The 26,920-nt window shown below is 39.8% G+C and overlaps 1 protein-coding gene across 2 annotated transcripts in view; it reads right to left on the reverse strand.

Moving 5' to 3' along the window:
* Positions 1-9,943: 9,943 nt before the first annotated feature.
* Positions 9,944-26,920, reverse strand: part of rhpn1 (rhophilin, Rho GTPase binding protein 1) — a 91,953-nt gene continuing 74,976 nt past the window's right edge. The window contains exons 12-15 of one of the 2 annotated variants that reach the window (XM_072570018.1): positions 25,657-25,733; positions 24,736-24,882; positions 20,323-20,481; positions 9,944-18,384 (exon numbers count right to left, since the gene is read on the reverse strand). In XM_072570018.1, the coding sequence (XP_072426119.1) occupies positions 18,181-18,384; positions 20,323-20,481; positions 24,736-24,882; positions 25,657-25,733 (587 nt within the window). In that variant the 3' untranslated portion in view covers positions 9,944-18,180. Of the gene's footprint in view, positions 18,388-20,322; positions 20,482-24,735; positions 24,883-25,656; positions 25,734-26,920 lie in introns of both variants that reach the window. The other variant, XM_072570016.1, reaches the window with a different exon arrangement.

Genomic DNA, 26,920 nt, shown 5'->3' on the forward strand with positions numbered 1-26,920 from the left:
ATCAGAAAGAATCAGTTGTAGTGTAAGACGAGGCGATTCAACCCATGCATTGGTTTTGATACCTAATTCCAATCTCCTGCTTTTTCTCTCGTATCCCTGCACACAATTTCGATCCAAATAATCAGCCAATGCTCTCTTGAATGGCTGAATTGAATCTTTCTCCACCACATTTCCCGGAAGAACACAGCAAGCCAGGCAGCACCAACTTGAGGACACCTCTTCCTACCGCCCCTTCGACCATGACCCCACTCCCCACCACCAAACCATCATCTCCCAGACCATACAGAACCTCATCACCTCAAGAGTTCTCCCACCCACAGCTTCCAACCTCATAGTCCGGGAACCCCGCACTGCCCGGTTCTACCTCCTTCCCAAGATCCACAAGCCTGACCACCCTGGCCGACCCATTGTCTCAGCATGCTCCTGCCCCACTGAACTCATCTCTACCTACCTCGACACTGTCCTATCCCCCCAGTCCAGGAACTCCCCATATACGTTCAAGACACCACCCACGCCCTCCACCTCCTCCAAGACTTCCGTTTCCCCGGCCCCCAACGCCTCATCTTCACCATGGATATCCAATCCCTCTACACCTCAATCTGCCATGACCAGGGCCTCCAAGCCCTCAGTTTTTTCCTCTCCCGACGTCCCCAACAGTACCCTTCCACTGACACTCTCATTCGTTTGGCCAAACTGATCTTCACCCTTAACAATTTCTCCTTCAAATCCTCCCACTTCCTCCAGACCAAAGGGGTAGCCATGAGCACACGTATGGGCCCCAGCTATGCCTGTCTCTTTGTTGGCTACGTAGAACAGTCGATCTTCCGTAATTACACCGGCACCACTCCCCACCTCTTCCTCCGCTACATTGATGACTGCATTTGCGCCACCTCATGCTCTCGCGAGGAGGTTGAGCAATTCATCAACTTCACCAACACATTCTACTCTGACCTTAAATTTACCTCAACCATCTCTGACACCTCCCTCCCCTTCCTGGACCTCTCCATCTCCATTAATGACGACTGACTTGACACTGACAATTTTTACAAACCCACCGACTCCCACAGCTACCTGGATTACACCTCTTCCCACCTTACCTCTTGCAAAAATGCCATCCCGCATTCCCAATTCCTCCGCCTCCGCCATATCTGCTCACAGGAGGACCGGTTCCACCACAGAACACACCAGATGGCCTCCTTCTTTAGAGACCGCAATTTCCCTTCCCACGTGGTTAAAGAAGCCCTCCAACGCATCTCGTCCACATCCCGCACCTCTGCCTTCAGACCCCACCCCTCCAACCGTAACAAGGACAGAATGCCCCTGGTGCTCACCTTCCATCCTTCCAACCTTCACATAAACCAAATCATCCACCGACATTTCCGCCACCTCCAAAAAGATTCCACCACCAGGGATATATTTCCCTCCCCACCCCTTTCCGCCTTCCACAAAGACCGTTCCCTCCGTGACTACTTGGTCAGGTCCACGCCTCCCTACATCCCACCCTCCCATCCTGGCACTTTCCCCTGCCACCGCAGGAACTGCAAAACCTGCGCCAACACCTCCTTCCTAACCTCCATCCAAGGCCCCAAAGGAGCCTTCCACATCCACCAATATCATTTATTGCATCCATTGCTCCCAATGTGGTCTCCTCTACATTGGGGAGACTGGACACCTCCTAGCAGAGCGCTTTAGGGAACATCTCCGGGACACCCGCACCAATCAACCACACCATCCTGTGGCCCAACATTTCAACTCCCCCTCCCACTCTGCCGAGGACATGGAGGTCCTGGGCCTCCTTCACCGCCGCTCCCTCACCACCAGACACCTGGAGGAAGAACACCTCACCTTCCGCCTCGGAACACTTCAACCCCAGGGCATCAATGTGGACTTCAACAGTTTCCTCATTTCCCCTTCCCCCCCTCGCCCTAGTTCCAAACTTCCAGCTCAGCACTGTCCCCATGACTTGTCCTACCTGCCTATCTTCTTTTCCACCTATCCATTCCACCCTCCCCCCGTCCCGACCTATTACCTTCATCCCCTCCCCCACTCACCTATTGTACTCTATGCTACTTTCTCCCCACTCCCACCCTCCTCTAGCTTATCTCTCCATGCTTCAGGCTCTCTGCCTTTATTCCTGAAGGGCTTTTGCCCGAAGCATCGATTTTACTGCTCCTCGGAATGCTGCCTGAACTGCTGTGCTCTTCCAGCACCACTAATCCAGAATCAGGAGGTGCAGAAGTCGACATTTCGGGTGCACATGATTTGGAGATGCCGGTGTTGGACTGGAATGTACAAAGTTAAAGAGCACACAACACCAGGTTTAATTGAATGCACTAGCTTTCAGAGCACTGCTCTTTCATCGTGTGTAACCCTTCCTCAGGACCTGAAACGTTGACCTCTCCACGTCCTGGTGCTGATGCTGCCTGACTTGCTGTATTCATCCAGCCTGCTACTTGTCTACTTTGGATTCCAGCATCTGCAGTTTTTTTTGTGTCTCTCTCCAACACATTTCCAAGCAGTACTTTCTGTACTGTAACTAATCGTAGTGTGACAAAATATGTTTTTCTCACATCTCCCTTGCCTTTTTGCACATCACTTTCATTCTACGGCATCTCATTATTTTCTCTGTTAGGAGTGGGAGCAGCTTCTCCCGATCTACTCCATCTAGCCCACTCATGAATTTGAAAACCTCTGTAAAATATACACACCGATGTGTACTACATATATGGCGTATATACGCTAATGCCACCCAGCTCTCCCTCATCAGCACCTTTCTCTTGATTCCCCAATATTGCTAGATTATCAGATTGTTTTTCATGGTATGTGGACATCACTGGTAATGCCAGCATTTGTTGCCCATTTCTAATTGCCTTTGAATTGGTTGAAATAAATGTTCATCTGTACATAAGGTGAGCAAGTGGCTCAGTAGTATTAGCACTGGACTAGTAGTGGCAGAGACTTGAGCTAATGGAAAAAATACTCAGGGGAGGTGGGTGTTGCTGTCTGGCCAAAGTTTATTGCCCATTCCTAGTTGTCCTTGAGAAAGTGGTGGTGAACTGCCTTCTTGAACTGTGCACTTATAGGTGGACCAAGAATGCCCTGAGGGAGGGATTTCCAGGGTTTTAAGTCAGTGACAGAAAAGGAATGGCTTCAAAAATGATAAAACTTGAATTCTAGATTTTGAGAATTAAATTAACAGCTAATCTAATGGTAACCATGCATCTGTCATTTGTCACAAAAATCTATCCAGAAAGGAAATCTGTCCTTATTTGGCCTGACGTATATGTGACTTCAGATTCATAGCAATGCAGTTAACACTTAAGATGCTCTCTGTAATGGCTAAGTTAGCCACTCAATTGTCTGTAACTACAGCACCCAGTGAACAATCACTGAGAATGATAATAAACAGCCTTATCAACCAAAGTTCACCTGAATGACATCTAGGGTGAATTGCATGCTGGTAAATTGGTCAACTCTCACAAGTCAAGTGCCTCTGACCAAATATGGGCATACCAGCTCACAGACTCTAAAGGCAGAAGATAATTTAATTATTTAAAGTTATAAACCTTGTCTGATCAGATAGACACAAGGAGATAACGATTCATTGGAATATTGAAATCACGTCTGATGAAACAATAGCATTTGGTGGCTTGCTACATGCAGAAATGCAGACATTGAGTCACACGTCTCCTTTAGAAATAACATATACAAAATACTAGAGCAATAACCTGAGAACAACCTCCACAAGAAGAAAGAGGAACCCTAGGCTTGAAACTCCAGAGACCATGAGCTTGGAGCCTAGAGGCTTCAATGATGCTCGTCTACCCCTGTAAAGACCTGGCCAGCATGAGTTGGACTTCACTCACAGGTGATCATGAAGATCTAGATCCCAGGAGGGACCTCTCGGTTTCGCGGTTGGCCAAAAGAATCAATAGAATGCGGTCTGTATAAAGAAAGGTTACCAGTTTATTAAAATAAAGCAGCCTGATGCAGTTTTGTCCAGCAACACAGAGATTAAAGCTTCTGTGTTCCATAGCAAAATTGCACAATTACAATTCAACAATAAGCAATTTTATATGTTTTTTAAGAGACAGTAATCAAATGTAATAAGGTGACATGATTGATAGCAGGCTAATCTAATGATATTTCCTGGGCAATGGTTCTTGCTTTACGTAATTCATCATCTTATATTGGCAGTTCAAAGTTAGTTCGAGTGGTCAGTTAATGTCTTAGGATTCATTTTATGAAGACTCCATCGTCTGCTTTATCTTTTAATTCAGCTAACTCAGCGAAGAAGAAATGCAGGTTCACAGTGTCAAATCATAACTTGAAGCCATTTGGTTGTGTTATTTTAAATTGAAAAGCCATTTTGTGGTTAATTAATGCCTACATATACTGTTGCGCCTGACAACAGCCTCAATTCAAATTTTGAATCCTCAATAACAATACTTTAGAACAGAAGATAGTCACTTGTGTTTTGCCAAATAAAGATAGACTTTGAACGAACAAATTCAGAGTTTGTGTTCACCAAATAGATGAAGTAGCAGATCCTTAGTCAATAGCGGGCCTGTGCCTAAAAGAGGACACACAGATTATTCACATTCCTGAGGTTGCCGCTGAGTGGTTTATGGTTTGGAGGATATTGCCCTGGAAGTCTTCAACATTGATTCTGGACCGCTGGACATTTCATGACTTCAGAGAGGTTGAACCCTAGAAGAGAAGCTGCCAACCAGTTACCATCAAAACTCAGCTCCCCAGCTAATGAATCAGTCCTCTTTCATGTTCAAGTATGCATTGAAAGTGGCAAGGGCATAGAATGTACTCTGGATGAGGACTTCAATATCCATTAACATTGGCATGGCTCGGCTCAGTAGTACCAGTATGAATTGATTGGGCTTGTACAGGTGGATCAGAGAACCAAGGAGAGGGGGAAACATATTCGACCTTGTCAGCACAATCTGTCTTCAGCATCCATCTATGAGCATATCAGTAGGTTCCAGGCATAAGAAACTTTAGTTAGGAGGATTGATTTAGAGAGATTGGGACTATTCTTCCAGGAGTGAAGAAAGTCAAGATTAGGTCCAATACATTTTTCTCAAAAGTGGTCCAGATAGGGAAAAACTGTTCCCGCTTATAAGAGATTCAAGTATGAGAGGGTACTGGTTTAAAGTGATTTGCAAATATAGCAAATGTAATGTGAGAAAATTTTTTTTCACACAAGTAGTTTGAGTCCAAACTACACTACCTGGGAGTGTGGTGGGGGCAAAATCAATTGAGGCATTCAGAGGGTATTAAATGATTATTGGAATAGAAACAACATACAATAGAATGTGGAATGACACTGAGTCATAATGCCCACTGGAGATCCGGTGCAGACATAATGGGCTGAAAGGTTCCTTCAGTGCTGTAGAATTCTGTTAATCTGTGAAGTGCTAGGAAAACAAACAATGAATGATCAAAAGGCTGACAGGATTAAAATTCCAATTGGCAAAAGGGTATACCTATAAAATCAGAATATCAGGGGTTGGAATAAGACACAATATGTCTGGGATCCTAAACCCTAAAAAGATATTAAGCAGCTGGATACAAGTACCTAAACCTTTGATGTTGACCTGTAGTTGGAGAACAACCTAAGAAAGTGATTCATGGTAGAGAGTTATGGGAAGAATGTCCTACAGCTGCATCACGGTGAAGCAGTCTGAGAAGAGTGCCTCAGTCAACATCATAGTAAAGCAGTCAACATCACAGTGAAGCAGTCTGCAAAGAGTGCCTCACAGTCAGCAGCGCAGAGACACAGTCTGGGAAGAGTGTTTCCAAGTTTGCTGATGATATCAAAGTAAATGAGATTTTGAATGGTGAGGATGCTTCAGAGTAATTTAGACAAGCTGTACGGCAAAACTTTTGGTAGTCCAAAACTAGAGGGTTTAGGTTTATAATGAGAATGGAAAGATTTCATCAAGGGTAGTTCATGCCTGACAAATCTGTTAGAATTCTTTGAGGAGGTAATGAGCAAGTTAGACCAAGGAGAACCAATGGATGTTATCTACCAAGACTTCAAGAAGGCTTTTGATAAGATACTGCACAGCAGGCTATTGAGTAAGATAAGGGCCCATGATGTTAGAGGCAAGGTGTTAGTATGCATAAAGGCTTGGCTGTCTGGCAGGAGACAGAGAGTGGGATTGAAAGGACGGCAGCTGGAGACTAGCGGTGTTCCGCAGGGCTTAGTTTTGGGATCTACAACTTTCCATTTTATACATTAACGATCTAGATGAAGGAACTGAGGGCATTCTGGCTAAGTTTGCAGATGATACAAAGATGAGTAGAGGGACAGATAGCATTGAGGGGGAGAAGGCTGCAGAAGGATTTGAACAGGTTAGGAGAGTGGGCAAAGAAGTGGCAGATGGAGTACAGTGTAGGAAAGTGTGAGGTCATGCACTTTGGTATGAAGAATAGAGGTATGGACTATTTTTCAAACAGGGAGAAAATTCAGAAATTTGAAGCACAACGAGATTTGGGTGTTCTAGTCCAGGATTCTCTCAGGTTGAACTTGAAGTTTGAATCAATAGTTCGGAAGGCAAATGCAATGATGGCATTTGAGTGGACTTGAATATAAAAGCAGGCATGTACTTCTGAGACTCTATAAGGCTCTGGTCAGGCCATATTTGGAGTATTGTGCACCGTTTTAGGCCCCATATCTCAGGAAAGATGTACTAACCCTGGAGTGTATTCAGAGGAGGGTCATAAGAATGGTCTCAGGAATGAAAAGCTTGACATGTGAGGAACGTTTGACGACTCTGGGTCTATACTCGATGGAGTTTAGAAGGATGAGAAGGGATCTAATTAAAACTTACAGAATACTGATTGACCAGGATGGAGTGGATGTTGGGAAGATGTTTCCAATGGTAGGAGGGGTTAGGACCCAAGGACACAGCTTTAAGAGTAAAGGGAAGACCTTTTAGAATGGGGATAAGGAGAAACATCTTCAGCCAGAGACTGGTGAAACTATGGCTGCTGTGCAAATATCAAAAGTTATTTGGATGACATAAAGATCCAAGAGTAACCAAAGGCTGAAGTCAAATGTCATTATAACCAAGACATAAGCCGCTTTTCAAGGAAGATATGCAACTCCCAATGGGTATTTGATCAAATCAACTTGGAAAACATGACATATCTAAGAAAGAGTATAATAAAGCATTCCTTAAAACAACAGTTAGCTAGTTAAGGATGGCGGGGGGGGGGGGGGGTGGTGGGGTGATCGGATTGGTGACTGAAGATGGAGTGGGCTGACCACACGCTTCAGTCTGATCCTTGGACAAATCTATTTAAATTGGTTCGCTTGCAATTGTAAGCATTGTTTGGATAAGAGTTTTGCAGCATTTTGATGCATTCTTTAATAAAGAACGTTGGGCAAATTCTGTTGTTAGAACTGCCTTGGGTTATCGATATCCAGAATAAACCCAATTGAGTAGGGAATGTGGGAATAAAAGTCTACACAAGAGGTAGGGGATACTTGCTTTTATTAGTGGTGGCATTGAATACAAGAGCAAGGGGTTATGATGGTTCTGTACATAACATCAGTTAGGCCACAGCTGGAGTACTGCATGCAAGGCTTAGAAGGAATTGGAGGTAAAGAATTTTCACCCAGGTGATGGTACATATCAAGCTCCCTGGCTAAGTGGGTTGTAGAGGTGGGGGGAGCCCTCAAGCGATTTAAGAAGCATTTAGATGAGCACATGAAACAAGGCTACAGGCTATGGGCTAAAAAGTGGGAAATGTTTGAGGATTGGTGTGGATACGGTAGGCCAAAGGGGCTTCTTTCTGTCCTGTAAAACTTTTAACTCTACAAAGGTTGATGTGCAAAGGAACTTGGGTATCCTTGTGCAGTGACCTTGTGCAAGTTCGCAGGTGCAGCAAGCAACTTGGAAGGCAAAATGGTATGTTGGCTTACACTGAAAGAGAATGAACAAGCAAGTCTTACTGCAGCTGTAGAGAGACTTTTGAGAGACTACACCTAGCGTACTGTGTGCCGTTTTGGTGTCCTTACCTAAGAAAATATTTACTTGTCATAGAGGGAATGCACCAAACTTTCACCAAACTGATTCTTGGGGTGACAGGTTTGCCTTAAAAAGAGAGACTGGGTCATCCAGACATATATTCACTGCATTATTGAAGAACGAGAATCTCATTAAAACATATAAAATTATAAGAGGGTTGGAGAGGCCAATTGCAGGAATGTGATTTCCTCCAACTGAGTCGTCCATAAAAAGGGTCCCGATTTCAAGATACATGGTGGATCATTTCAGACTGTGATTAGGAGGAATCTCTTCACTCAAATGGAATAGACTTCGCTACCATAGAAGATTGTGGGTGCCAAGACATTGAATGTATTTTAAAAATAGGTAGATTTCTAGTGGCTGAAACAGTGAAATTATAGTGTTGAGATAAATGATCAACTGAGATCATATTGAGTAGTGAAGTTGACTTAATGGGGTGAATGGCCTGCTCCTACTTTCCATCTATCTAGAGCGTTCTGAAGGGAATAGTCGTTCCATGACATCCTGGTCTATTCCTCAATTATCTCTCACTTCTCACAACCATGCAAGAACAGCAGATGCAACACCTGACCTTTTAGTACTTCTGTTCCTGCCAACCAGAATCTGTTATTTGCACTTAATTCAAAAATAGAATGTCGTCCTAACTTTTAACTAAGCACCTCTACAGCAGGTTGATTAAATATAGGTTGGTGAGCACTTTGCAGAACACCTAAGTTTAGTTCACAAGCGTGACCCCAAGTTCCCAGTCATGTCAGTTTAATAATCTTCCCAAATTCAACATCAGCCACCTAGATTATTCTAACAAAACTCAACACAAGCTAGAAGAATGACATCTTACCTTTCAATCAGGCACTTTACAGCTTTCTAGGTGATTAAATATAGGGTTCAACAATTTCAGTTTGTAACTTTTGCTCCCAGTATTCCAGTTAGAGATTCTGATTTTCATACTTGAATCTCCTCTAGCCATCAATGCTTTGGCACAGTCATAACACTACTAAGCCACTCAAATTCCAGCACAATTGCAAACATGTCTATTCCTTCAGGACTGCTCTCTTTTCAGACTAGTCTTTACACCCTTCATGATCCTCTGCTTTGAAGAAACTGACTTCCCTTCACTAACATCTGTCCATGGATTTATTATTCTGAAGCATTCATAAACCTGCTCCCCACCTGACATGAATGCATGCCCATCCAGATTTCCAGTGGATTTTTTTCCTGAATTTCCAGTCTGTTACCCTCAACTACTGCCAGTGAGTCAGGTCAATACAAACTGTCTTCTGTCCAGGGGCCGGTTAAACAGCTTAGTATTGCCAGCATTAAAACAAAATTGTGAATCAAAATAGCAAATTAGTTTACAGCTTCATTATACACAACTTAGAGGTAGTCATCCCTGGAGATCTACATCTGTACAAATACTTTCCCAACCCCAATAAAAATTTATTTTTGAGTCTTTGTAATTCTCTAGCACCAGGACTGTGAATGCTCAATTATTCAATATATGCAAGATAAAGATGAATAGTTTTGAATCCAGCAGAATCAAGACATTGAGGGCAAGCAGGTAAGTGGAGTTAAATATCAGCTAGAACAGTTACTAATTGGCAGAACAGGCCTACACTTGCATTAATTTCTTATATTCGAATGTTCTTTGACACTACTTCCATTCACACTTGAATGGTCTATCAGATGAGGTATTTAACAGCTGTTCCTGTGTAAGTGAATTGCATCAAGAACCACCATCTTCAGGGGTGGGCAGAAAAATGTTACAACAGGTCCTGATTAAGTTATATTCTGTTTCATACTCATTAGATTAGTTACAATAAATATGCACTGGTCTTGGAAATCTAACAGCCAAAATATACTAAACAGTGAAAGAACGATGGAAGCAAGGATTAAAATATCTCAATTTATTCACAGTGCTCATGATACAGAAATAGAAATCTATCAGCTTGGATCATAAGAAATGTTAGAATCTAAGAAACACACACACAAAAAATACATCTTGTACCAAAAACATTGCCTTGACAAAAACCTAGGACAAAATTTTTTATACACAAGTAAACATTATTCCACTGACATTCGGAAATGTACGTACTATCACAATGGTTCAGACACTTGGCAGTTTGTAAAACAAAAAATAGATTTGCTTGATTTTCATCTGCGCTCACATTAAGAAAAGTTAATAAAATTATTTTTAAAAATCAGTTTGGCTACAGTGAATTGTCCTTCATCTAATTCTCAGAATTTTGAAATTAAAGTGTTCCAAAAGATAGGCATTATTGCACAAAATTTTTCTATTCATAGGGAACTACTGTGAAAAATGTATCTACTACTCTTGCACAGCTTGCGCATCAGATGCTATATCTATCCCTTTCCCAAACCTCCAGCTGCCCATCCTTGATATCAGTGATGCCCATATCCTTGAAATTGATACTTTCAGAAATAAAATTAGGCTTCAAACAAGGTATTGAAGGTGAGAAGGAAGAACAGGAAAGAATGTACAGTGTGACTGTATTCTTTTAATTTGCTGTATGCAATTATTCAATATCTCTTGTTAAAAGCTCAAAATTCAGCATTTAATTCTGATCAAAAGTAGATGCACTAAAGTAGTTTTGGATTAATGGAAGTTATTTATTATAATGAAGCCACAAGTGTGCTTACATGTTTTTCATTAAAAGTTGATCTAAATGAGAGAGCAATGCCTCATAATTCACCATGTGCCCAATATAAAAATATTCATTATTCTCATTTTGTGTAGTCTCAGTGTTGCAGCCAACCAGGTTTTCAATCACTTTGACTTCCAGTTCCTGACTACAATAATTTGGCTCTTTGTATTACATAAAAACGTCAAATCATTGTAATGAATGCAGGACAAACCACAGGATATACACAAAATGTTAGTGTTATACTTTTGAACAATTATTGCTCCAGTAATTTTGAAAGGACCTTGAACATCACAATACAAGTCAGTTCATCCAAGATCCAAACAGGAAATGCTGCATGCAAAATCAACTGACAATTTTGCAAGTTGTGTTTTTAGAAACCTGTTGTAATAAAAACACCAGGATTTAATGCAGTCAGGAATTTTGTTTGTGCCATTTAATTGAGAGAGGAGTCTGTCATCAGTCTCTTAATTAAATCAGAATGCAAAAGGGACTGCTTTGGGATTTACAGCAGTGCTCGGATCTCAGTATGGCTAATTAATAGCTCATCTGAGCCTACTAAATTTAGTTTTGGCTCAAAGATTGAATGGATGCCACGTAGAACTCTTGTGTTATTCGAAGGCCAGAAAGGTTTTGCTGGATAGTTTATGGATGACATCCATGTGGAGGGTTCCCTCACTATTAGATACATGCACCTGATCAAGGGATCTGGAATTGGCCCTTCACTCACCTTCAACCTGGTTCTTTCTGATCCTGGGCTTTGGCAGCTGCAATGCTACTATAGCAGTCACTGCTCCCACTAGAGATTTCAGTATGAGGAACGCTCTTGGTGAATGGGGTCTCCACTGCTGGGGATCTTAATTGTAGGTAAGTCCTAATGATGGCCAACGAACTCAGGAAGGAAAAACAGTAAAAACTTGCGAATGACACAAACCAGTCCACATCATCTTGCATGCTTCAAAACTGTTTGACCAGTACACTCATTGACAAGTATGACTGTTCTTATTTTCCATCAAAGAAGCGCCTACATGGGTACTTGATTAATTTGGGCCTGCCGCCAGAACTGATGGTGCTTCTTGCTAGTTCTCTGACTGGTGTGCTAGAACACCTTCAGCCTATCCTGAATAGGCCGAGTTCCACATTTATAGCATATACAATATAACTGCTCAGTGTTTCACACATAAAAATAATTGAGTTTAAAATAGGGAAGAGTATAAAAATGCTACAGATATACAGCAAAACTGTCTGCATTGAAAGCACAAGTTAAATTAAGTCAGAAGTAGTTAACTCTCGACTCACTAGGAACCTACTTTTTGTTTCCAAATACTGACACCAGTGCTTACAGTATTTTGAGGAAGAATTTCTTTCCAACATTGAGTCATTCTTTTCTAAATGGTTTGAGGAGAAACCTAATGCAAATGACAAACAGCTTCTGAACTGTCACTCCATATTATTACAAGAGTTCCTCCCGACGTCTAAACCATTTGAGGAAGGGGAAGGATCTAGGTATTGTGGTGCTAACATGCACTTGAGCACTACTTGCTGGCAATATAATGCATTTAACTAAAGAAAGTAAAAGTTAGCCCTATCATAATCTTGGTGTCAAAACTCTAAAGAATCCACTCTTATGATGGAATAAATTGACAGGTATTACACTGTTGAGAGTGTTGTGCTGGAAAAGCACAGCATGTCAGGCAGCTTCCGAGAAGGAGAATCATCAGGGGCTCTTTCTGGTGAAGGGCTTTTGCCCAAAACATCAATTCTCCTGCTTATTGGATGCTGCCTGACCTGGTGTGCTTTTCCAGCACCACATTCGCGACTCTAACCTCCAGCATTTAGGTAATGTTGCTAAAGGACTAAACATAATTTTCTTGGTTTAAGATCAACATCCAAACCAGACATGTTGCATTTCTGTAGCAAATTTGTTAGCAAGTGATCAATTTTTCATAAATAGTAGGATGTGGGAACAAAAAAGTATCTTTAAACGAATAAACATAGCAACAGGTGAAAATCTATCTGCTCCTTTTAAAATAATACAGTACCATCTAAATAACTAATTGAAGGCATTTTTGCACTAAACATTATACATGCAATTACTAATGAGGTTTATTTGAATCGAGAATTTAATGCTAAAACAAAAATCAAATTAAGCAACTTTAGATTAAGTAGATTTTAAATAGCCAAGAACCCTTAGTTATATTTCATTCAGCTGAAAATACTGTAGCACCAACATGTCACCCCATCCTCAAAAATAATGAAAGGAGCAGCTATCTAACTTTTACACAGCCACAAACCTGCAGTTTAGTTTTGATTTGTGCACACATTAACCTATAACCTTTTTTTAATTCTGCTATACGTCTTTTATTTTAAAATAATTTTACAAAATTACTGTGTTTTTACTACAATGGAAATTTTACAGATGAAAACAGGAAACAAAAAAGATAGGAAAAAAAGCAATATCATAAAGTCTAGAGATGTACAGCACGGAAACAGACCTTTTGGTCCAACTCATCCATGTAGACCAGATATCCTAAATTAATGTAGAGATAACTTCATATCAACTCAGAATTACTTTGATACCTTGAAATTTTAAAGGGTTCAGAAGAGATTTACAAGGATGTTGCCAGGGTTGGAGATCTGAGCTACAGGGAGAGGCTGAACAGGCTGGGGCTGTTTTCCCTGGAGCGTTGGAGGCTGAGGGGAGATTTAAGGTGAGAGGGGAAGATATAAGAGAGACCTAACGGGCAACTTTTTCACACAGAGGGTGGTACGTGTATGGAATGAGCTGCCAGAGGATGTGGTGGAGGCTAGTAAAATTGCACCATTTAAGAGGCATTTGGATGGGTATATGAATAGGAAGGGTTTGGAGGCATATGGGCCGGGTGCTGGCAATGGGACTAGATTGGGTTGGGAAATCTGGTCGGCATGGACCGAAAGGTCTGTTTCCATGCTGTACATCTCTATGACTCTATGTTGGTCTGAATTTAGGTGGTTTGCACTCTAGGGAATAATCAGAACATGAACAACTGCAATGTGACTGTAGCTGGCTGAAACATGAGCTGTTTATGCATGGAAAAGAAAAATAGAACCAGCTATGGTTCAAACGCTTTCATTCTAAAGACAGGGATGAATGAGCCTCAGTGTCACAAGAAATGGTTTTGAAAATATTTACACAAATCAATGGATCTGCGCAATAAATATATTTGTGAAAAGTAAATTTCTTCAAATTTTAGATATAAATTTCAAATTAGCATCTTGCCAAGCACTAATTCCCCTGAGTGGCAGGGTTTCTTAATGTTCAAAACATACCTCGCTGACATTCATTTCAAGCAAGGACTCATCTGTTTAAAACAATGAGCAGCTGACACAGTTGTTTAACACACTGGGCCATTGAACCGAAAAACTCTGGTCCCTGATGAGCTCTATTTAGACAGAAAAGTGATCCAAGACTAGATTGCAACCATCAAATGATGGACTGGAGGTGTTAGGACATTGCTAGGCTAGCCATTGAAAGTTATTCCCGACTACCTCTTAACAACCAGAGAGTGAGATCAGGCAGTGTACTTCACACATTTTCTCAGCAATGTAATGGTCTATGTTTGGCTTATAGACAGGAATGGGAAAAAGTAAGAGTCTGGGGTGAATCTTGTTGGCATTACTGAAGGTAGGTGCTTGTAAAGCACATGATCCTCCTGTCCATCCCTGATCGCAGTCCCATTTTACAGCTTATGGGCTTGGAGGTCTTTAAATGATCGATCATGTTCAATTAAGGGCCTCATTCAAACTGCGATTATTTTATCCTATAGAAGATGAAGACCTTTATGCTAAGCAGGAAGGCTAGCAACTTTTACTGTATGGGTTGGTATTTAGCAAGAGGAAAGGACCTATGTTCTGTGTCATTGGAGACACCCTACCTCCCCAACCCTCAATAATTATACACCCTTTTAAACCTTTAAAATCCGCAACCTCATGGATTCTGCCAGCCAGCCCTGAGACACCTTCCCTCTTCTTTCTTGAGATCCACCTATAATTTGAACAGTGGTCACTGTTATGCCACTGGCACTACTTAATGCACCAGCTCAATAAGACAGGAATTCATAACAATGGGGGAAGAATATCTCACCTGAACCAACTAATGCCCTGCTGAGCATAAAGTTGCGAGAGGGCAGTTGATTTTTTTTGTGCACATACTCCTGGCAGACTTTTAAATTGGGAGTGGAGGGAGAAAAGATGGCAGCCTGTAAAATTTTACAAATCCATGAACTATGCATTATTAGGATAAGGTGGTGGTGAAGAGTTAAATTACATTTAAAGAACGTCTGAATGGGTATATGAATGGGAAGGGTTGAGGAGGATATGGGCCAAGTGCTAATAAATGGAACTAGATCAGTTTAGAATATCTCTGGTCGGCAAGTGCAAGTTGGACTGAAGGGTTTCTGTGCTGTAAACCCTATGAATCTATAACTGCATGTTTCAGACTTGAGAACAGTTTACCCCTTGTGCTACATTTGTACATTATTAACTCTTGTTTTTGAAAACACTATTCTCAGGACACAGATGATGCCGACAAGACTGCATTTATTGCTTTTCAAGAGTTATTGTGACGAGATGATGATGGGCCAATGTCTTTGCAATAATTATTGCAGTGAGGCGGCTACACAACAGTAAAAGATATAAGTTACCAGGGAGTTGCCTGAATGATAATGAAAATCATTTCCCATCAGACAAGAATATAGCAAAAAAGGTGTCTCTAAGTATTTATGATTTTGCCTGCCTCTGTGTACGTTCAGGGAAAGATGCTGTATCTTTGATCAGTTGCTGTATTGTTCATAGGCATTACTAGCCCTTCTTTAAAACTGTAAATATGGCTTATATGGCTCATTGCCAATACCACAATACAGTTACCTAATGAATCATTATAACAATTTAAAATGGAGTTGGCAGTCTGTACAAACAATGCAGCAACCCATCAATTTTTCTTAGACATGACCTCCTTTCCCTGAGATTTTACTATTAAGAGGCAAAAAATAGGAAAACTGAGAATACCTTTTCAACTTCCGTCCTAGACAATTCTGAATACAGTGTATTGTTTTATATGAAAATAATTTTTATTTTTAATCCATTCAGAATCAATACTTCCTACCCACATTTCCTACATTTTGACAGTATTTATACTTCAAAAGTATTTCATTGACTTTTGGATGCTCCGTTGTTATGAAATGCACAAAAAAAGTTGCTCTTTCACAGAACTGCTTTTTATTTACAGAATTTTATGCAATTTAATCATGAGTGCATAAGAAGCTGTAAAATTAAAAGCAAACACTTTCTAATTGGCTCCCTTGCCTCCTAATTCTTCCAGCGTATTACTAAACTCAACCGTTTAATTTTTTTTCAGTAATTAAAGAGAGTGCTCATCAAATGAGTTTTGTTTGAAGTAGAGCAGCAAGAAAAATCTGATCTTACATAATTCAGAAAATGACTATCTTTTCTTCCAAAAAGGAAAGTCAAAACACATAAGTATGCCTCAACATAAAGAATGACTTGATACAAATTAATTCCTCACATGCTTCGAGTGGAAAGTCAATCATCTATGAATGAACATTTTCCACAGTGTCAGCTGCAGTTAGCTTAATCAATTAGCAAAGGACCAACATTTACAACAAAACATGATTTCTTAAAAAGACAAACAAGTGCTACATTTTCTCATATTGAAAATAAAGAGAAAACACATTTCAGTGAATCTCTATATTGAATTCTAGACTTCCAACAGCTGCCAGTTTAAAATGAAAAATTGAAATATGTACAAGTTAGGGGAGCCATTCAAAGATAGTATCACAATACTAGGCATTCTCAGTTTAGAATATTGACTGACCTTGAGCAAATCCAATCCCTTACTGCTAACTGATTTAGGCTCTGTTACTGACCACTATATTTGAATTTATGAGCACTGTGATGCTCAATCTCTATTACATTTTATTGTACATAGTGTCTTCCATCTAAAATACTTGCAGGAACATCTAATTAAATCAAGTAGATCAATATACAATGTTTTTGTTAGAACTTTATGCCAATGACTTAAGTCTCTTGAACAACAGTTGGGAGAGGGTGTTTTACTCCACAGATCTGAGTATATCTCTTGCTCCATTGGTCATCATTAGAACTTTAAAGAAAAATGTACTAGATTATAATCCAAAAGCACATTTTGTGTCTTTTACATAAGATTTTGTTTTTGAGGCAATCTCATGACAGCACTGAGGAATTAACTAAATTAAATCTACCAAGCTAAACTCAGTGTGATTTCCTAATATATGCAATATAACTCACCATGTTACAATGTGTTTTGTTGTGAAGTCAGTAACATTAGCTGAATTCCAATGCTCAGATTATATAATGAAACAAACAGAAATGCTAGAAATAAACAAATACAAATTAAATGCTTTACTTGATAGAAAAGTAATACTGAGACCAATGAGACAAGACAGAAGGATTGTGATTTGTGGACCTTCAATGTACCATCAGTTATGATAGATAAATACTATTTTTAGTGATGTATTGTGCTCTGATAATCTGATGGTAGGGATTTGATTTGACTTGTTATTGCTGAAAACACATCACACAAAGCATGGAACATCAAAATAAAACTCTGAAGGAGAGAAACACAAACTCTTGGTGGACCAAAATGAAACAAGATGTGGTCTGCCATAGTGAAATCTCTAAAAGGTACTACCTTGCAGCAGCAGCCTGAAGCGGCTATCGGTATGTAATGAGTTAAACATAGCTTATAAACCCCCATCCAGTAAGGAAAAATTCATATAGAACTTAAAAATGCCATAAATGTACAGATTATTCAGCACTTTCATTAAGGCTGGTATAGAAAACCTTTTCACTTTAATTAAACCGGTTACAGTGAATCTACTGTAAGATGTCAAAGCCTTGTTTTACTGAGGCACATTTGACCTTGCTTCACTTTACCATTTATGTCCCGCCATCCTATTTGTACTAATGTGTCTTTCAATAGAGCAACAGTTCAAAAGTCTAATACATGTTTTAAAGAAATACTTTGCAGTGGTTTAGTACATTGGAGTGATTGACGAGACTATTTCAGACGGTATTTGAGAGTCAACTTTATCATGATGGCTCTGGAGTCAGATCTAGGCCCGGTAAAGATAGCAGATATCCTTCCTTAAGAGCATCAGCATTTCATAGCTAGATTTATTAACTGAATTGAAGTGAGATTTGAGATCACCACAACAATAGCCTAGGCCGCTGGATTACTAGTGCAGTTACAATACCACTCTGCTGTCATCTCCCCCATAAAGGAATGTAAATAATAATAAATCTTGTAGTGCATGATTGATAGGGCTTCAATTGAGATGAACTCTTTTTAAAAAAAAAGACATTCTGTGTCCTTAGTTGAGTTGATTATGTTTGTGGTGAATAACACAATTTAGGAGTAATGAAACTCTTCAATAGAATGATCCATCGTCTGTTACAGCAATGACAGGTAAGCTGTGAGTGCTACCATCCTTGTTTGTATTCTTTTTTTTGTTCCAGGTGACCAGCAAACCTGAACCTTTAGTTGAATCAGCAATTTTCTTGCTATTCTCTTTATCATTCCCAGAGAAGATGCTTGTCGAAGACATTGTACCTAGAAGTGATTTTCTGTCAGCCTGCTGAAAAGGAAAACAGAATGGCCCATTGTTAAGTGTAAATACTATCAAAAGAAAATACCCTAAAATTTTTCCAAGTGCTAGCTTATTTGATGAATTTGGTAGACTTGCAATCCAATAGAACAACAGCATGTTTGACGTAGTGAAGAAAAAGAAACCCAAAAGCACTTCACAGGAAGTGACACAAAATTACAAAAAGAGATGGTACAGCAGTTGACCAAAAACTTGATAATGCAGGAAGTTTAAAAGATATGTAATAAGGGATGAAAGAGTGCGAACACGCTGGAGTGTTTCATGATGCGAACTCCTGAGGTTCAGATAGGTCAGCTGACATAGTCATTAGTGCAGATGATATCACAGAGGCTGCAACTGAGGAATGTGGATATCTCAGAGGATTGTAGGGCTGGATGAGATTACAGAGATCGTGAGGAACTTGAAAATATGGTTGATAATTTTATAAATCGAGCCATTGCCAACACAAAAATGACTAGTGGAAAAAGACTGAGAGTGGAACCCTTTTTGGTTAAAAAAAAACAAGCTAAGTTCAAATATCGCTACACACTATATTGGAGCTGTGACTTTACATCACTAAGTTCTAGAATATATATTCAACTCCTTGATTTATCAGAGAGCACGCAGCCAATTTCACAAATGCCAATGAGGAGAGGGGACAAGAGGAAGTCATCTACTAATCATCTACATCAACTACAATGCCTGTAGGAGCATGTGAATAATCAGGACAATATACAGAGGTGGAATGAAAGGAGGTGTTCTTAGAGTTCTTAATTTTCAGACCAAGATCAAAGGTTGGTCAGATTGTTATGTCTGGTCTCTCTGTTAGCTTTTCTAATTGATCATTGTACATTCCGTACCCAGATATGAAATGTTGGAAAATTATTTACATTCTGGAAGATGTTAGCATTTAGCCAAACCATTTTCACACTAGGACAGGGTCAAAGAATAGCAATGACAGGGACTTGTGCTGATTTTTCATCTAACTTAGAGCCAAGTCAGACACTGCACTCAGTCACCACCTATAATACACCAAATAGTTCAATTAAAGCAAGTTTTAAGAAATGCTTTAAAATTTTAGAATAACTTAGGAGAAAGTAGAATTGTATTCTTTTTTAACCCTTATATGCAGGCAACAGCTATCTGTTCAGACACCAACTACTAGGAACAAAACCTAGGAAGGGAGAAGAGCTGTGAAGTTGGAGTTTGGGAGAAGGGCGGGCCATGGAAAACAAACAGAAGGGATGGGATAGAATGCTTAGTGCCTTTCCGACTTAAAACATATATGTCTCCATCAGGGAATGTCAAGACAGCCTTCCCATCAGAGACAAGTTGAGGTCCCTACCTGGCTACTTAATCACTTGCAAAGGGGAGACTGCCCAGCAAAAGCTGGCAGCCTCTTCACAAATTTGAAGGGAGGAGTTTCCCTCCTTGTCAGGCAGCTTCTGGTCTGTGAAGAGAATACGTACAGCAAGGGCTTCCCCTGTGGAAGCACAACCATTATGTTCAGCAGATGCTGATTGGACTAGGTTATCCTGATTCCCCAAGTTCATTCCTGTTTTTCCCTGACCTGGACACAGTCTAATTTTGTTTGTTGCTCCAGTATCACTGCTGGGACTAGGGACTGCAGGCCCTCCAAATGGCTCTTCAAAAAGAGTTTCTCCAAACCTAAAGAGATGGGAGGTCGGGTTGATGCTGCCCTGGACATTCCAGCTGCATTAGGGTCATTACCATCTGAATTAAATTCAGCCCCCAAACGTGAAACAGGTTGCAGTCTTGCTATTGGTTTCCAAATAAGCAACCAACAGATTACTTATCTCGACAGTTACCTTTTACACATGGTGACAACCAAATTAAAGAAGTGACTTAAAGGACTTGCGCAGTTAAAATCAAATCAATAAACACATCTAAATGGTAAACACTCACATTGTTCTGTTGCTCAGAGGTAATTAGAGTTATCACACCAATGCTGACACCTTCTGTACTGATATTTTTCAATAGCTGAACTACATCAGTGTGTTTGGACCATTTGCAATCTTGTTCATTCACTGACACAAGGTAGTCTCCTTCTCGGAGACCGGCTTCCTAAGAAAAGTTAAAGTACATATCAATATCAATTTATTACTCATTATTACAATATAGCAAAAAGATCATAAATTAGAAACCATAGAGTGTTGGCCCAACTACTGCAAAACCTATCACAACAGGAGGGCCAAATCTGAGAGTTCACATATGTAATTCCCCATACAGAATTTCATCTATTTCAAGAGAAATTGTAGCAAAATTAGTCAATTTTCCAGAAGAGGAGGTAGATTTGTTTTTAATCAATAAAATGAGTCATTCCACCAGACTTGGCTAAATTGAATTGGTAGCAGTATGGACCAGATACTAAGCAATTTAATAGAAGTCAGCTCAGTAAATCAGAACAGGAGGTGGAAAAAAAAAACTACAGAAACAATTTCTGGAATCAAACAACAGCAGCAAACCTAAAATATAACTTGTTCTATTCAATTTTTTTTTAAAATGTAAAACAATGGCGAAGCACTGAGGTTTATAGTACAGGACCTTCATCGAGGTTCAACATTTAGGGCTTTCCCATGTTAAGTCATAGAGTCAAGGAGAATTACAGCATGGAAATAGATTCTTCAATCCAATTTATCCATGCTGACCAGATATCTGAAATTAATCTAGTCCCGTTTGTCAGCTTTTGGCCCATACCCCTGTAAGGTCTTCCTATTCATATATCCACCCAGATGCCTTTTAATCTTGTAACTGTACCAGCCTCCACCACTTCCTCTAGCAGCTCGTTCCATACACGCACCACCCTCTGCATGAAAAGGTCGTCCATTAGGTCCCTCTTAAATCATTTCCCTCTCCCCTCTAGCATTGAACTCCCCCACCCCAGGGAAAAGACCCTGATGATTCACTCTATCCATGCCCTCTATGATTTTATAAACCTCTATAAGGTCACCTCTCAGCCTCCAATGATTTGAGAAAATAGCCCCAACATGTTCAGCCTCTCCCTATAGCTCAAACCCTCCAAGCCTGGCAACATCCTTATAAATCTTTTCTGAACCCTTTCAAGTTTCACCGCATCCTTCCTGTGGCAGCCGGACCAGAAATGCACACAATATTCCAAAAGTAGCCTAACCAATATGTCCTGTACAGCCACAACATAACCTCCCAAAATCAATACTCAATGCACTGACCAAGAAAGGCAAGCAAACCAAACAGCTTCTTCACTATCCTGTCTACCTGGGACTCCACTTTCAAGGAACTATGAACCTACACTCCAAGGTCACTTTGTTCAGCAGCACTCAACAGGATCTTACCATTAACATGTATAACTCCTGCCTTTCCAAAATGTAGCACCTCAACATTTAGCTAAATTAAACTCCATCTGCCACTCCTCTGCCCGTTGTCAAGGTCCCATTGTACTCTGTGTTCACCTTGGTGGAAATTTAACCAAAAGGGTCACCAAATCACTGAGACATTGAAGAATAGATCAGCAGCAGTGTGCATCAGTTCACTCCTGTGAAGCAGACTGGGAGCAGTGTGAAACAAGATATGAAACTGGACATGATCACTGAGGAGATTAAAAAAATCAAACTGACACATTGCAGAAAGGCTATGAGATTGTTGATGAATACTAAGATTTTGTTTTCCCTTCAGTTGTTAATTTAAGGAGCTCAGAAATAAAAAGCATAATTATGAAATAAACTAAGAGTTACATAAAGCAGAACAACAACACCCAGAGTGGCTAAGAAGGACAGAGTATACAAACATTGAAAAGCAGCAGTAAATGGGGTCAAAAGGGGACATAAAGCAAAAAGGTAAAATTTATGACTCTTAAATGCGCACAGTATTCGGAACAAAATAGATAAATTAACTCAACAAACACAAATCAATGGTATAATTTTATAGCTATTGCAGAGATAAGGTTACAAGGCGATCAAAGCTGGGAAATAAATACACAGGGGTATGGGACTTCTTGAAAGGACAGGAAAGAAAAAAAAGGATGGTGAGGGGAGCATTGTTGATACAGAATGGAATAAGTACAGTAGAAAAAATGATCTTGAATCATATGAACAAAAGGTATAAAAACAAAAAAAAGAGGAAGAACACAGTGGAAGTAACAGTGCACATGCCACCTAACAGGAGCTATACAGCAGGACAGAGAATAAATCGAAGGGCAGTTAGGCCATGCAATAAAAGCAGTACATTAATCATGGGTGACTTTAATTTTCATGTAGATTGAGGATAATCAGATTGGCAAAGGAAGCCATGAAGAAGAGTTCATAGGGTGAACTTGAGACAGTTTCCTCGAACAATGTGTGTGGATCTAATCAGGGAATCAAGCTATTTTGGGCTTGGTGATGTGTCCAGGGGAAGGTTTAGTCAATGTTATCAGAGTGAAAAGTCTGCTGTGACTATAACATGACAAAAGTTAGAATTCAGTCTGAGAGGGGTCATATTGGAAAAAACAAAATTATGCAGGGAATAGATAAGATAGAAGCAGATTTGTTATTTCCACTGGCAGGTGAACTAGAGAGCATAACCTCAAAATAAGGGTGAGCAGATTTACGACTGAGTTGAGAAGGAACTTCTTCAGCTAAAGGGTTGTGAATGTGTGGAATTCCAACAAACTTGGGTCAGTTTAAATAAATGTAATTACAGAGGAATGAGGTTAGAGCTGACTGCATTGGACTTCAACAAACAGTTGAAGAACAATAGCAGAACTTTAAGAAAATGGTTCACGGTTCAAGAAGCCAGAGCAGCATTAATGACAGGATTTGGTGTCACAGGCAGGCATTTTTTTTAGCTGCAGACATGATTTTAGGATTGTATATTGCCTCCCTGCCTTCCTATGAAAGCTAGATACAATTTCCCAGACAAGTTAGAAGATTCCTCCCAGATCATGGTGAAAGAGCATACTTGAAGGTGGTGATATTGAATAAGCTGTCTATACTTAAATTTGACGAGAACATAAGAACACAGGAACTAGGACCAGGGGTAGGCCATCTGGCCCTCCAAGCGTGCTCCGCCATTCAATAAGACCATGGCTGATCTTTTGTGGCCTCAGCTCCACTTACCTGCCCTTCCCGATAACCCTTAATTCTTTTACTGTTCAAAAAAATGATCTTAGCTTTGAAAGTATTTACTAAGGAAGCCTCAACTACTTCAATCGGGCAGGGAATTCTATAGATTCACAATCCTCTGGGTGAAGGAGTTCCTCCTTAATTCAGTCCTAAATCTACTCCCCTTAATTTTGAGGCCATACCCTCTTGTCCTAGTTTCACCCGTCAGTGGAAATGTCCTTTTATATTATCTATTCCCTTCATAATTTTATATGATTCTAAGATCACCCTTCATTCTTCTAAATTCCAATGAGTATAATCCCAGTCTACTCAGACTCTCCTCATAAGGCAACCCCCTCAACTCTGGAATCAACCTACTGAACCTCCTCTGCATCCCCTCCAGTGCCAGTACATCTTTTTCTCAAGTAAGGAGACCAAAACTGCACAGAGTAATCCAGGTGTAGTCTCACCAGCACCCTATACAGCTGCAACATAACCTCCCTGCTTTTTAATATAATCCCTTTAACAAGGAAGGACAACATTCAATTTGCCTTCTTAATTACCTGTTGCACCTGCAGACCAACATTCTGTGATTCATGCACAAGATACCCACATCCCTGTGCACAGCAACATGCTATAATTTTTTTACCATTCAAGTAATAGTCCTTTTTAACTGTTATTCCTACCATTATTTTGTTTATGCGACAACTGTGGGTTAGTTAAGGAAAATCAGCATGGATTGTTTAAAGGTAAACTGCATTCAATTTACTTGCTTGTGTTTTTTGATGAGGTAACAGAGATGTCTCTTAAGATTTATGTTATTGGCATTGTGTAACTGGATTTTCAAATGCTAAATGATAAAGTTCTGTAGGACAGATTTGTGAACATAGATTAAAATATACAGTGACAACATGGATACAAAATTGGCTGAATAACAGGGAATAAAAGAAAACAGTGAAATATTGTTTTTCAAACTGGAGTAAGACTTATTATGAAGTTCATCAGGAACTGATTTTCAGACGCTGCTCCTCCTGAAACTGATATCAATGAGTTAGATCTTGGTAAAAGAGCACAGTTTGAACTATTTACTCACTTTGGGGACATACACTGATACAAACTAGTTGAATTCACTGGCTTATTTACTATGTGATATAACTGCATAGCATTTCTTTCAACTTTGTTCATTTTTGAACAAGTAATGCTATTTCTTAAAGACTGTATAAATACAAAAATGAATATCATGTCAATAAAGCATGCTTACATCAGCAGAGCCATCAGGAACAACACCTGCAATAAGGACAGGTGAATCTCCACGTAGAGTAAATCCAAATCCTTTTTCGCTTTTCTTAAGGTGAGCTTGTCTGGCTGGTATCCACCGGTTCTTGGCAGAAAAAACTGACAAAGGCCCCTAAAAAGGGAAGGGGGAAAAGAAGGAATAAAGGAAGACATACTGTTTATAAATGTATTGAGGATGATTTCATAATTATAAGTTGATAGATGATGATGATGATGATGCTACGATATGAAGTTGTTCTCATTAGTCCTGTGAAGAAACTGAAATTGTGAAAATTATCAATAAAATGACATAATTTGCATCTATATAATACCGTTAATATCACCGTGAATTAATCAAAATTGGGAGAGCTCAAAAGGCCAAGGAAGGCGAACTGCTGTTTCTGAGGATTATAGAGCTACAGGACATTACAGAGAAGGGTCACTTGACCCAAAATGTTAACTCTGCTTTCTCTCCACAGATGCTTTTCCAGCAATTTCTGCTTTTGTTACAGAGAAAGGGATGAATGAGATCATGGAGTACTTGAGAACAAGGATGCAAATTTTGAAGCAACTGTGGTGAAAAGATCAAATCTCATCAGGTACAAGTTAAATTAGGAAGTTAGGAATAAAGGAAAGTAAGTTCAAGTTATAATCTGAATCCAATACATTCTGAATCAGTTTTTGGAAAGGTGAATGGTTATGATGAAAGGCAGGTGGGATTAAATCTATGAAAAAAAAGAGAGGGACTGTTATGTTAATAGTCTTTCTCTCGCCTTAAAAATCTTAGTTGAATAAAGTTAAAGACCAAAGAATGCAACGATAATAGGTTTTTGCTGATTACGTTAAGACAGACATTAAACATTAATAATTAAAGTAGAATTATGTGACAGATGAACAGGACACTTACCAATCTGTGAAAAATATCAGTGACTTTCACCTTGGAGAAGTTTGGAGTTTTAATTTCCGGTTTTTGCTGTGTTTTTGCTGTAAAGGAATGTCAAAACTGCTGAGTTTCATTTGTTTATAGAATGTGCAGCATACAGAAGACGTACTTTCTCTCTCCACCAAGAAAATGACTTTAAGCAGGTGATCACAGAATTGCATGTTGCTATCCCTCTGCCTCCAAAATCTATGTTCAATTCAGGCAGGAAACCTCCTTTTCCTACAGCTTTGTCAGATGTGATTTAGAATTTTTCCTAAAAGGCTGCAAGTGCTAGATTAATTGAAATTTTCAATACCGAGATAGAGAGACAATAGTGTGAAGAGATATAGATTAAAAGTATCAACAACTTGGTACCGAAGTAACTATTAAATAGAAGTATGAAGAAATAGGGGTAGAAATGGGGGCTTGGACATCATACCAGTCCAGAAAAGAGATGTTCTTTTCGAGCAGAAATATATACTCTGGTTTCAGTAACTTCATTTTGAGACTTACCTCAACAATGAAGAGTTGAAAGGCAAACTCATGTAGACAATTGCTTTCACCTTGGAATAGCTATTATTTTACATTATTATGAGATGTTGGCAGTGTGGTATATAAGTGAAAAACACTATTATTGTACTCCTTCTGTCTTCTTTACTCTCAGGCTATGTGCTAATGCTGGAACAGTTCTATTCACAGAACAATACAATCTTTATTAAAGGCCACCCAATCTATGTTTGCCCTCCTAAGTAACAATTTATATATTGCCACTCCCAATCCCTCTCCACATGCCTGCAGGTTGCTTTTCATAGTAGGTTTAGGAAATGTAGAAAATGCTTTACGGCATAGAAGGATACTCTGTCCATCAGATTCGTGCCAACTACAAAATGAGCCAACCATCCTAGTTCCATTTTCCAGGTCTTATCCCAGGAGATTATAGGACTGGAGGTATACATCCAGATACCTTTTATTTGAGCTGAAGGTTTATGCCTTTACTAGCCTTTGAGGCAGTGTCAGCGTCCCACCAATCCTCTGAGTGAAACCAGATTTCCTCCTCTAACCTTTGGCCAATCACTTAAGTAATAATGAGGGGGGAGGGGAAATTATCATTATCAAACCTCCAATCAGCACCACCCTCCAGACCTGTCCATCGCTGCCCCCTCTGACCTATCACCTTCTCCCTCACCATCATCCACCTATTGCTTTCCCAGTCACCTCCCCAACCCCACCCCACTCCCATTTATCTCTC

The sequence above is a fragment of the Chiloscyllium punctatum genome, chromosome 5 (genome assembly GCF_047496795.1).
Source record: "Chiloscyllium punctatum isolate Juve2018m chromosome 5, sChiPun1.3, whole genome shotgun sequence".
Classification (NCBI taxonomy): Eukaryota; Metazoa; Chordata; class Chondrichthyes; order Orectolobiformes; family Hemiscylliidae; genus Chiloscyllium; species Chiloscyllium punctatum.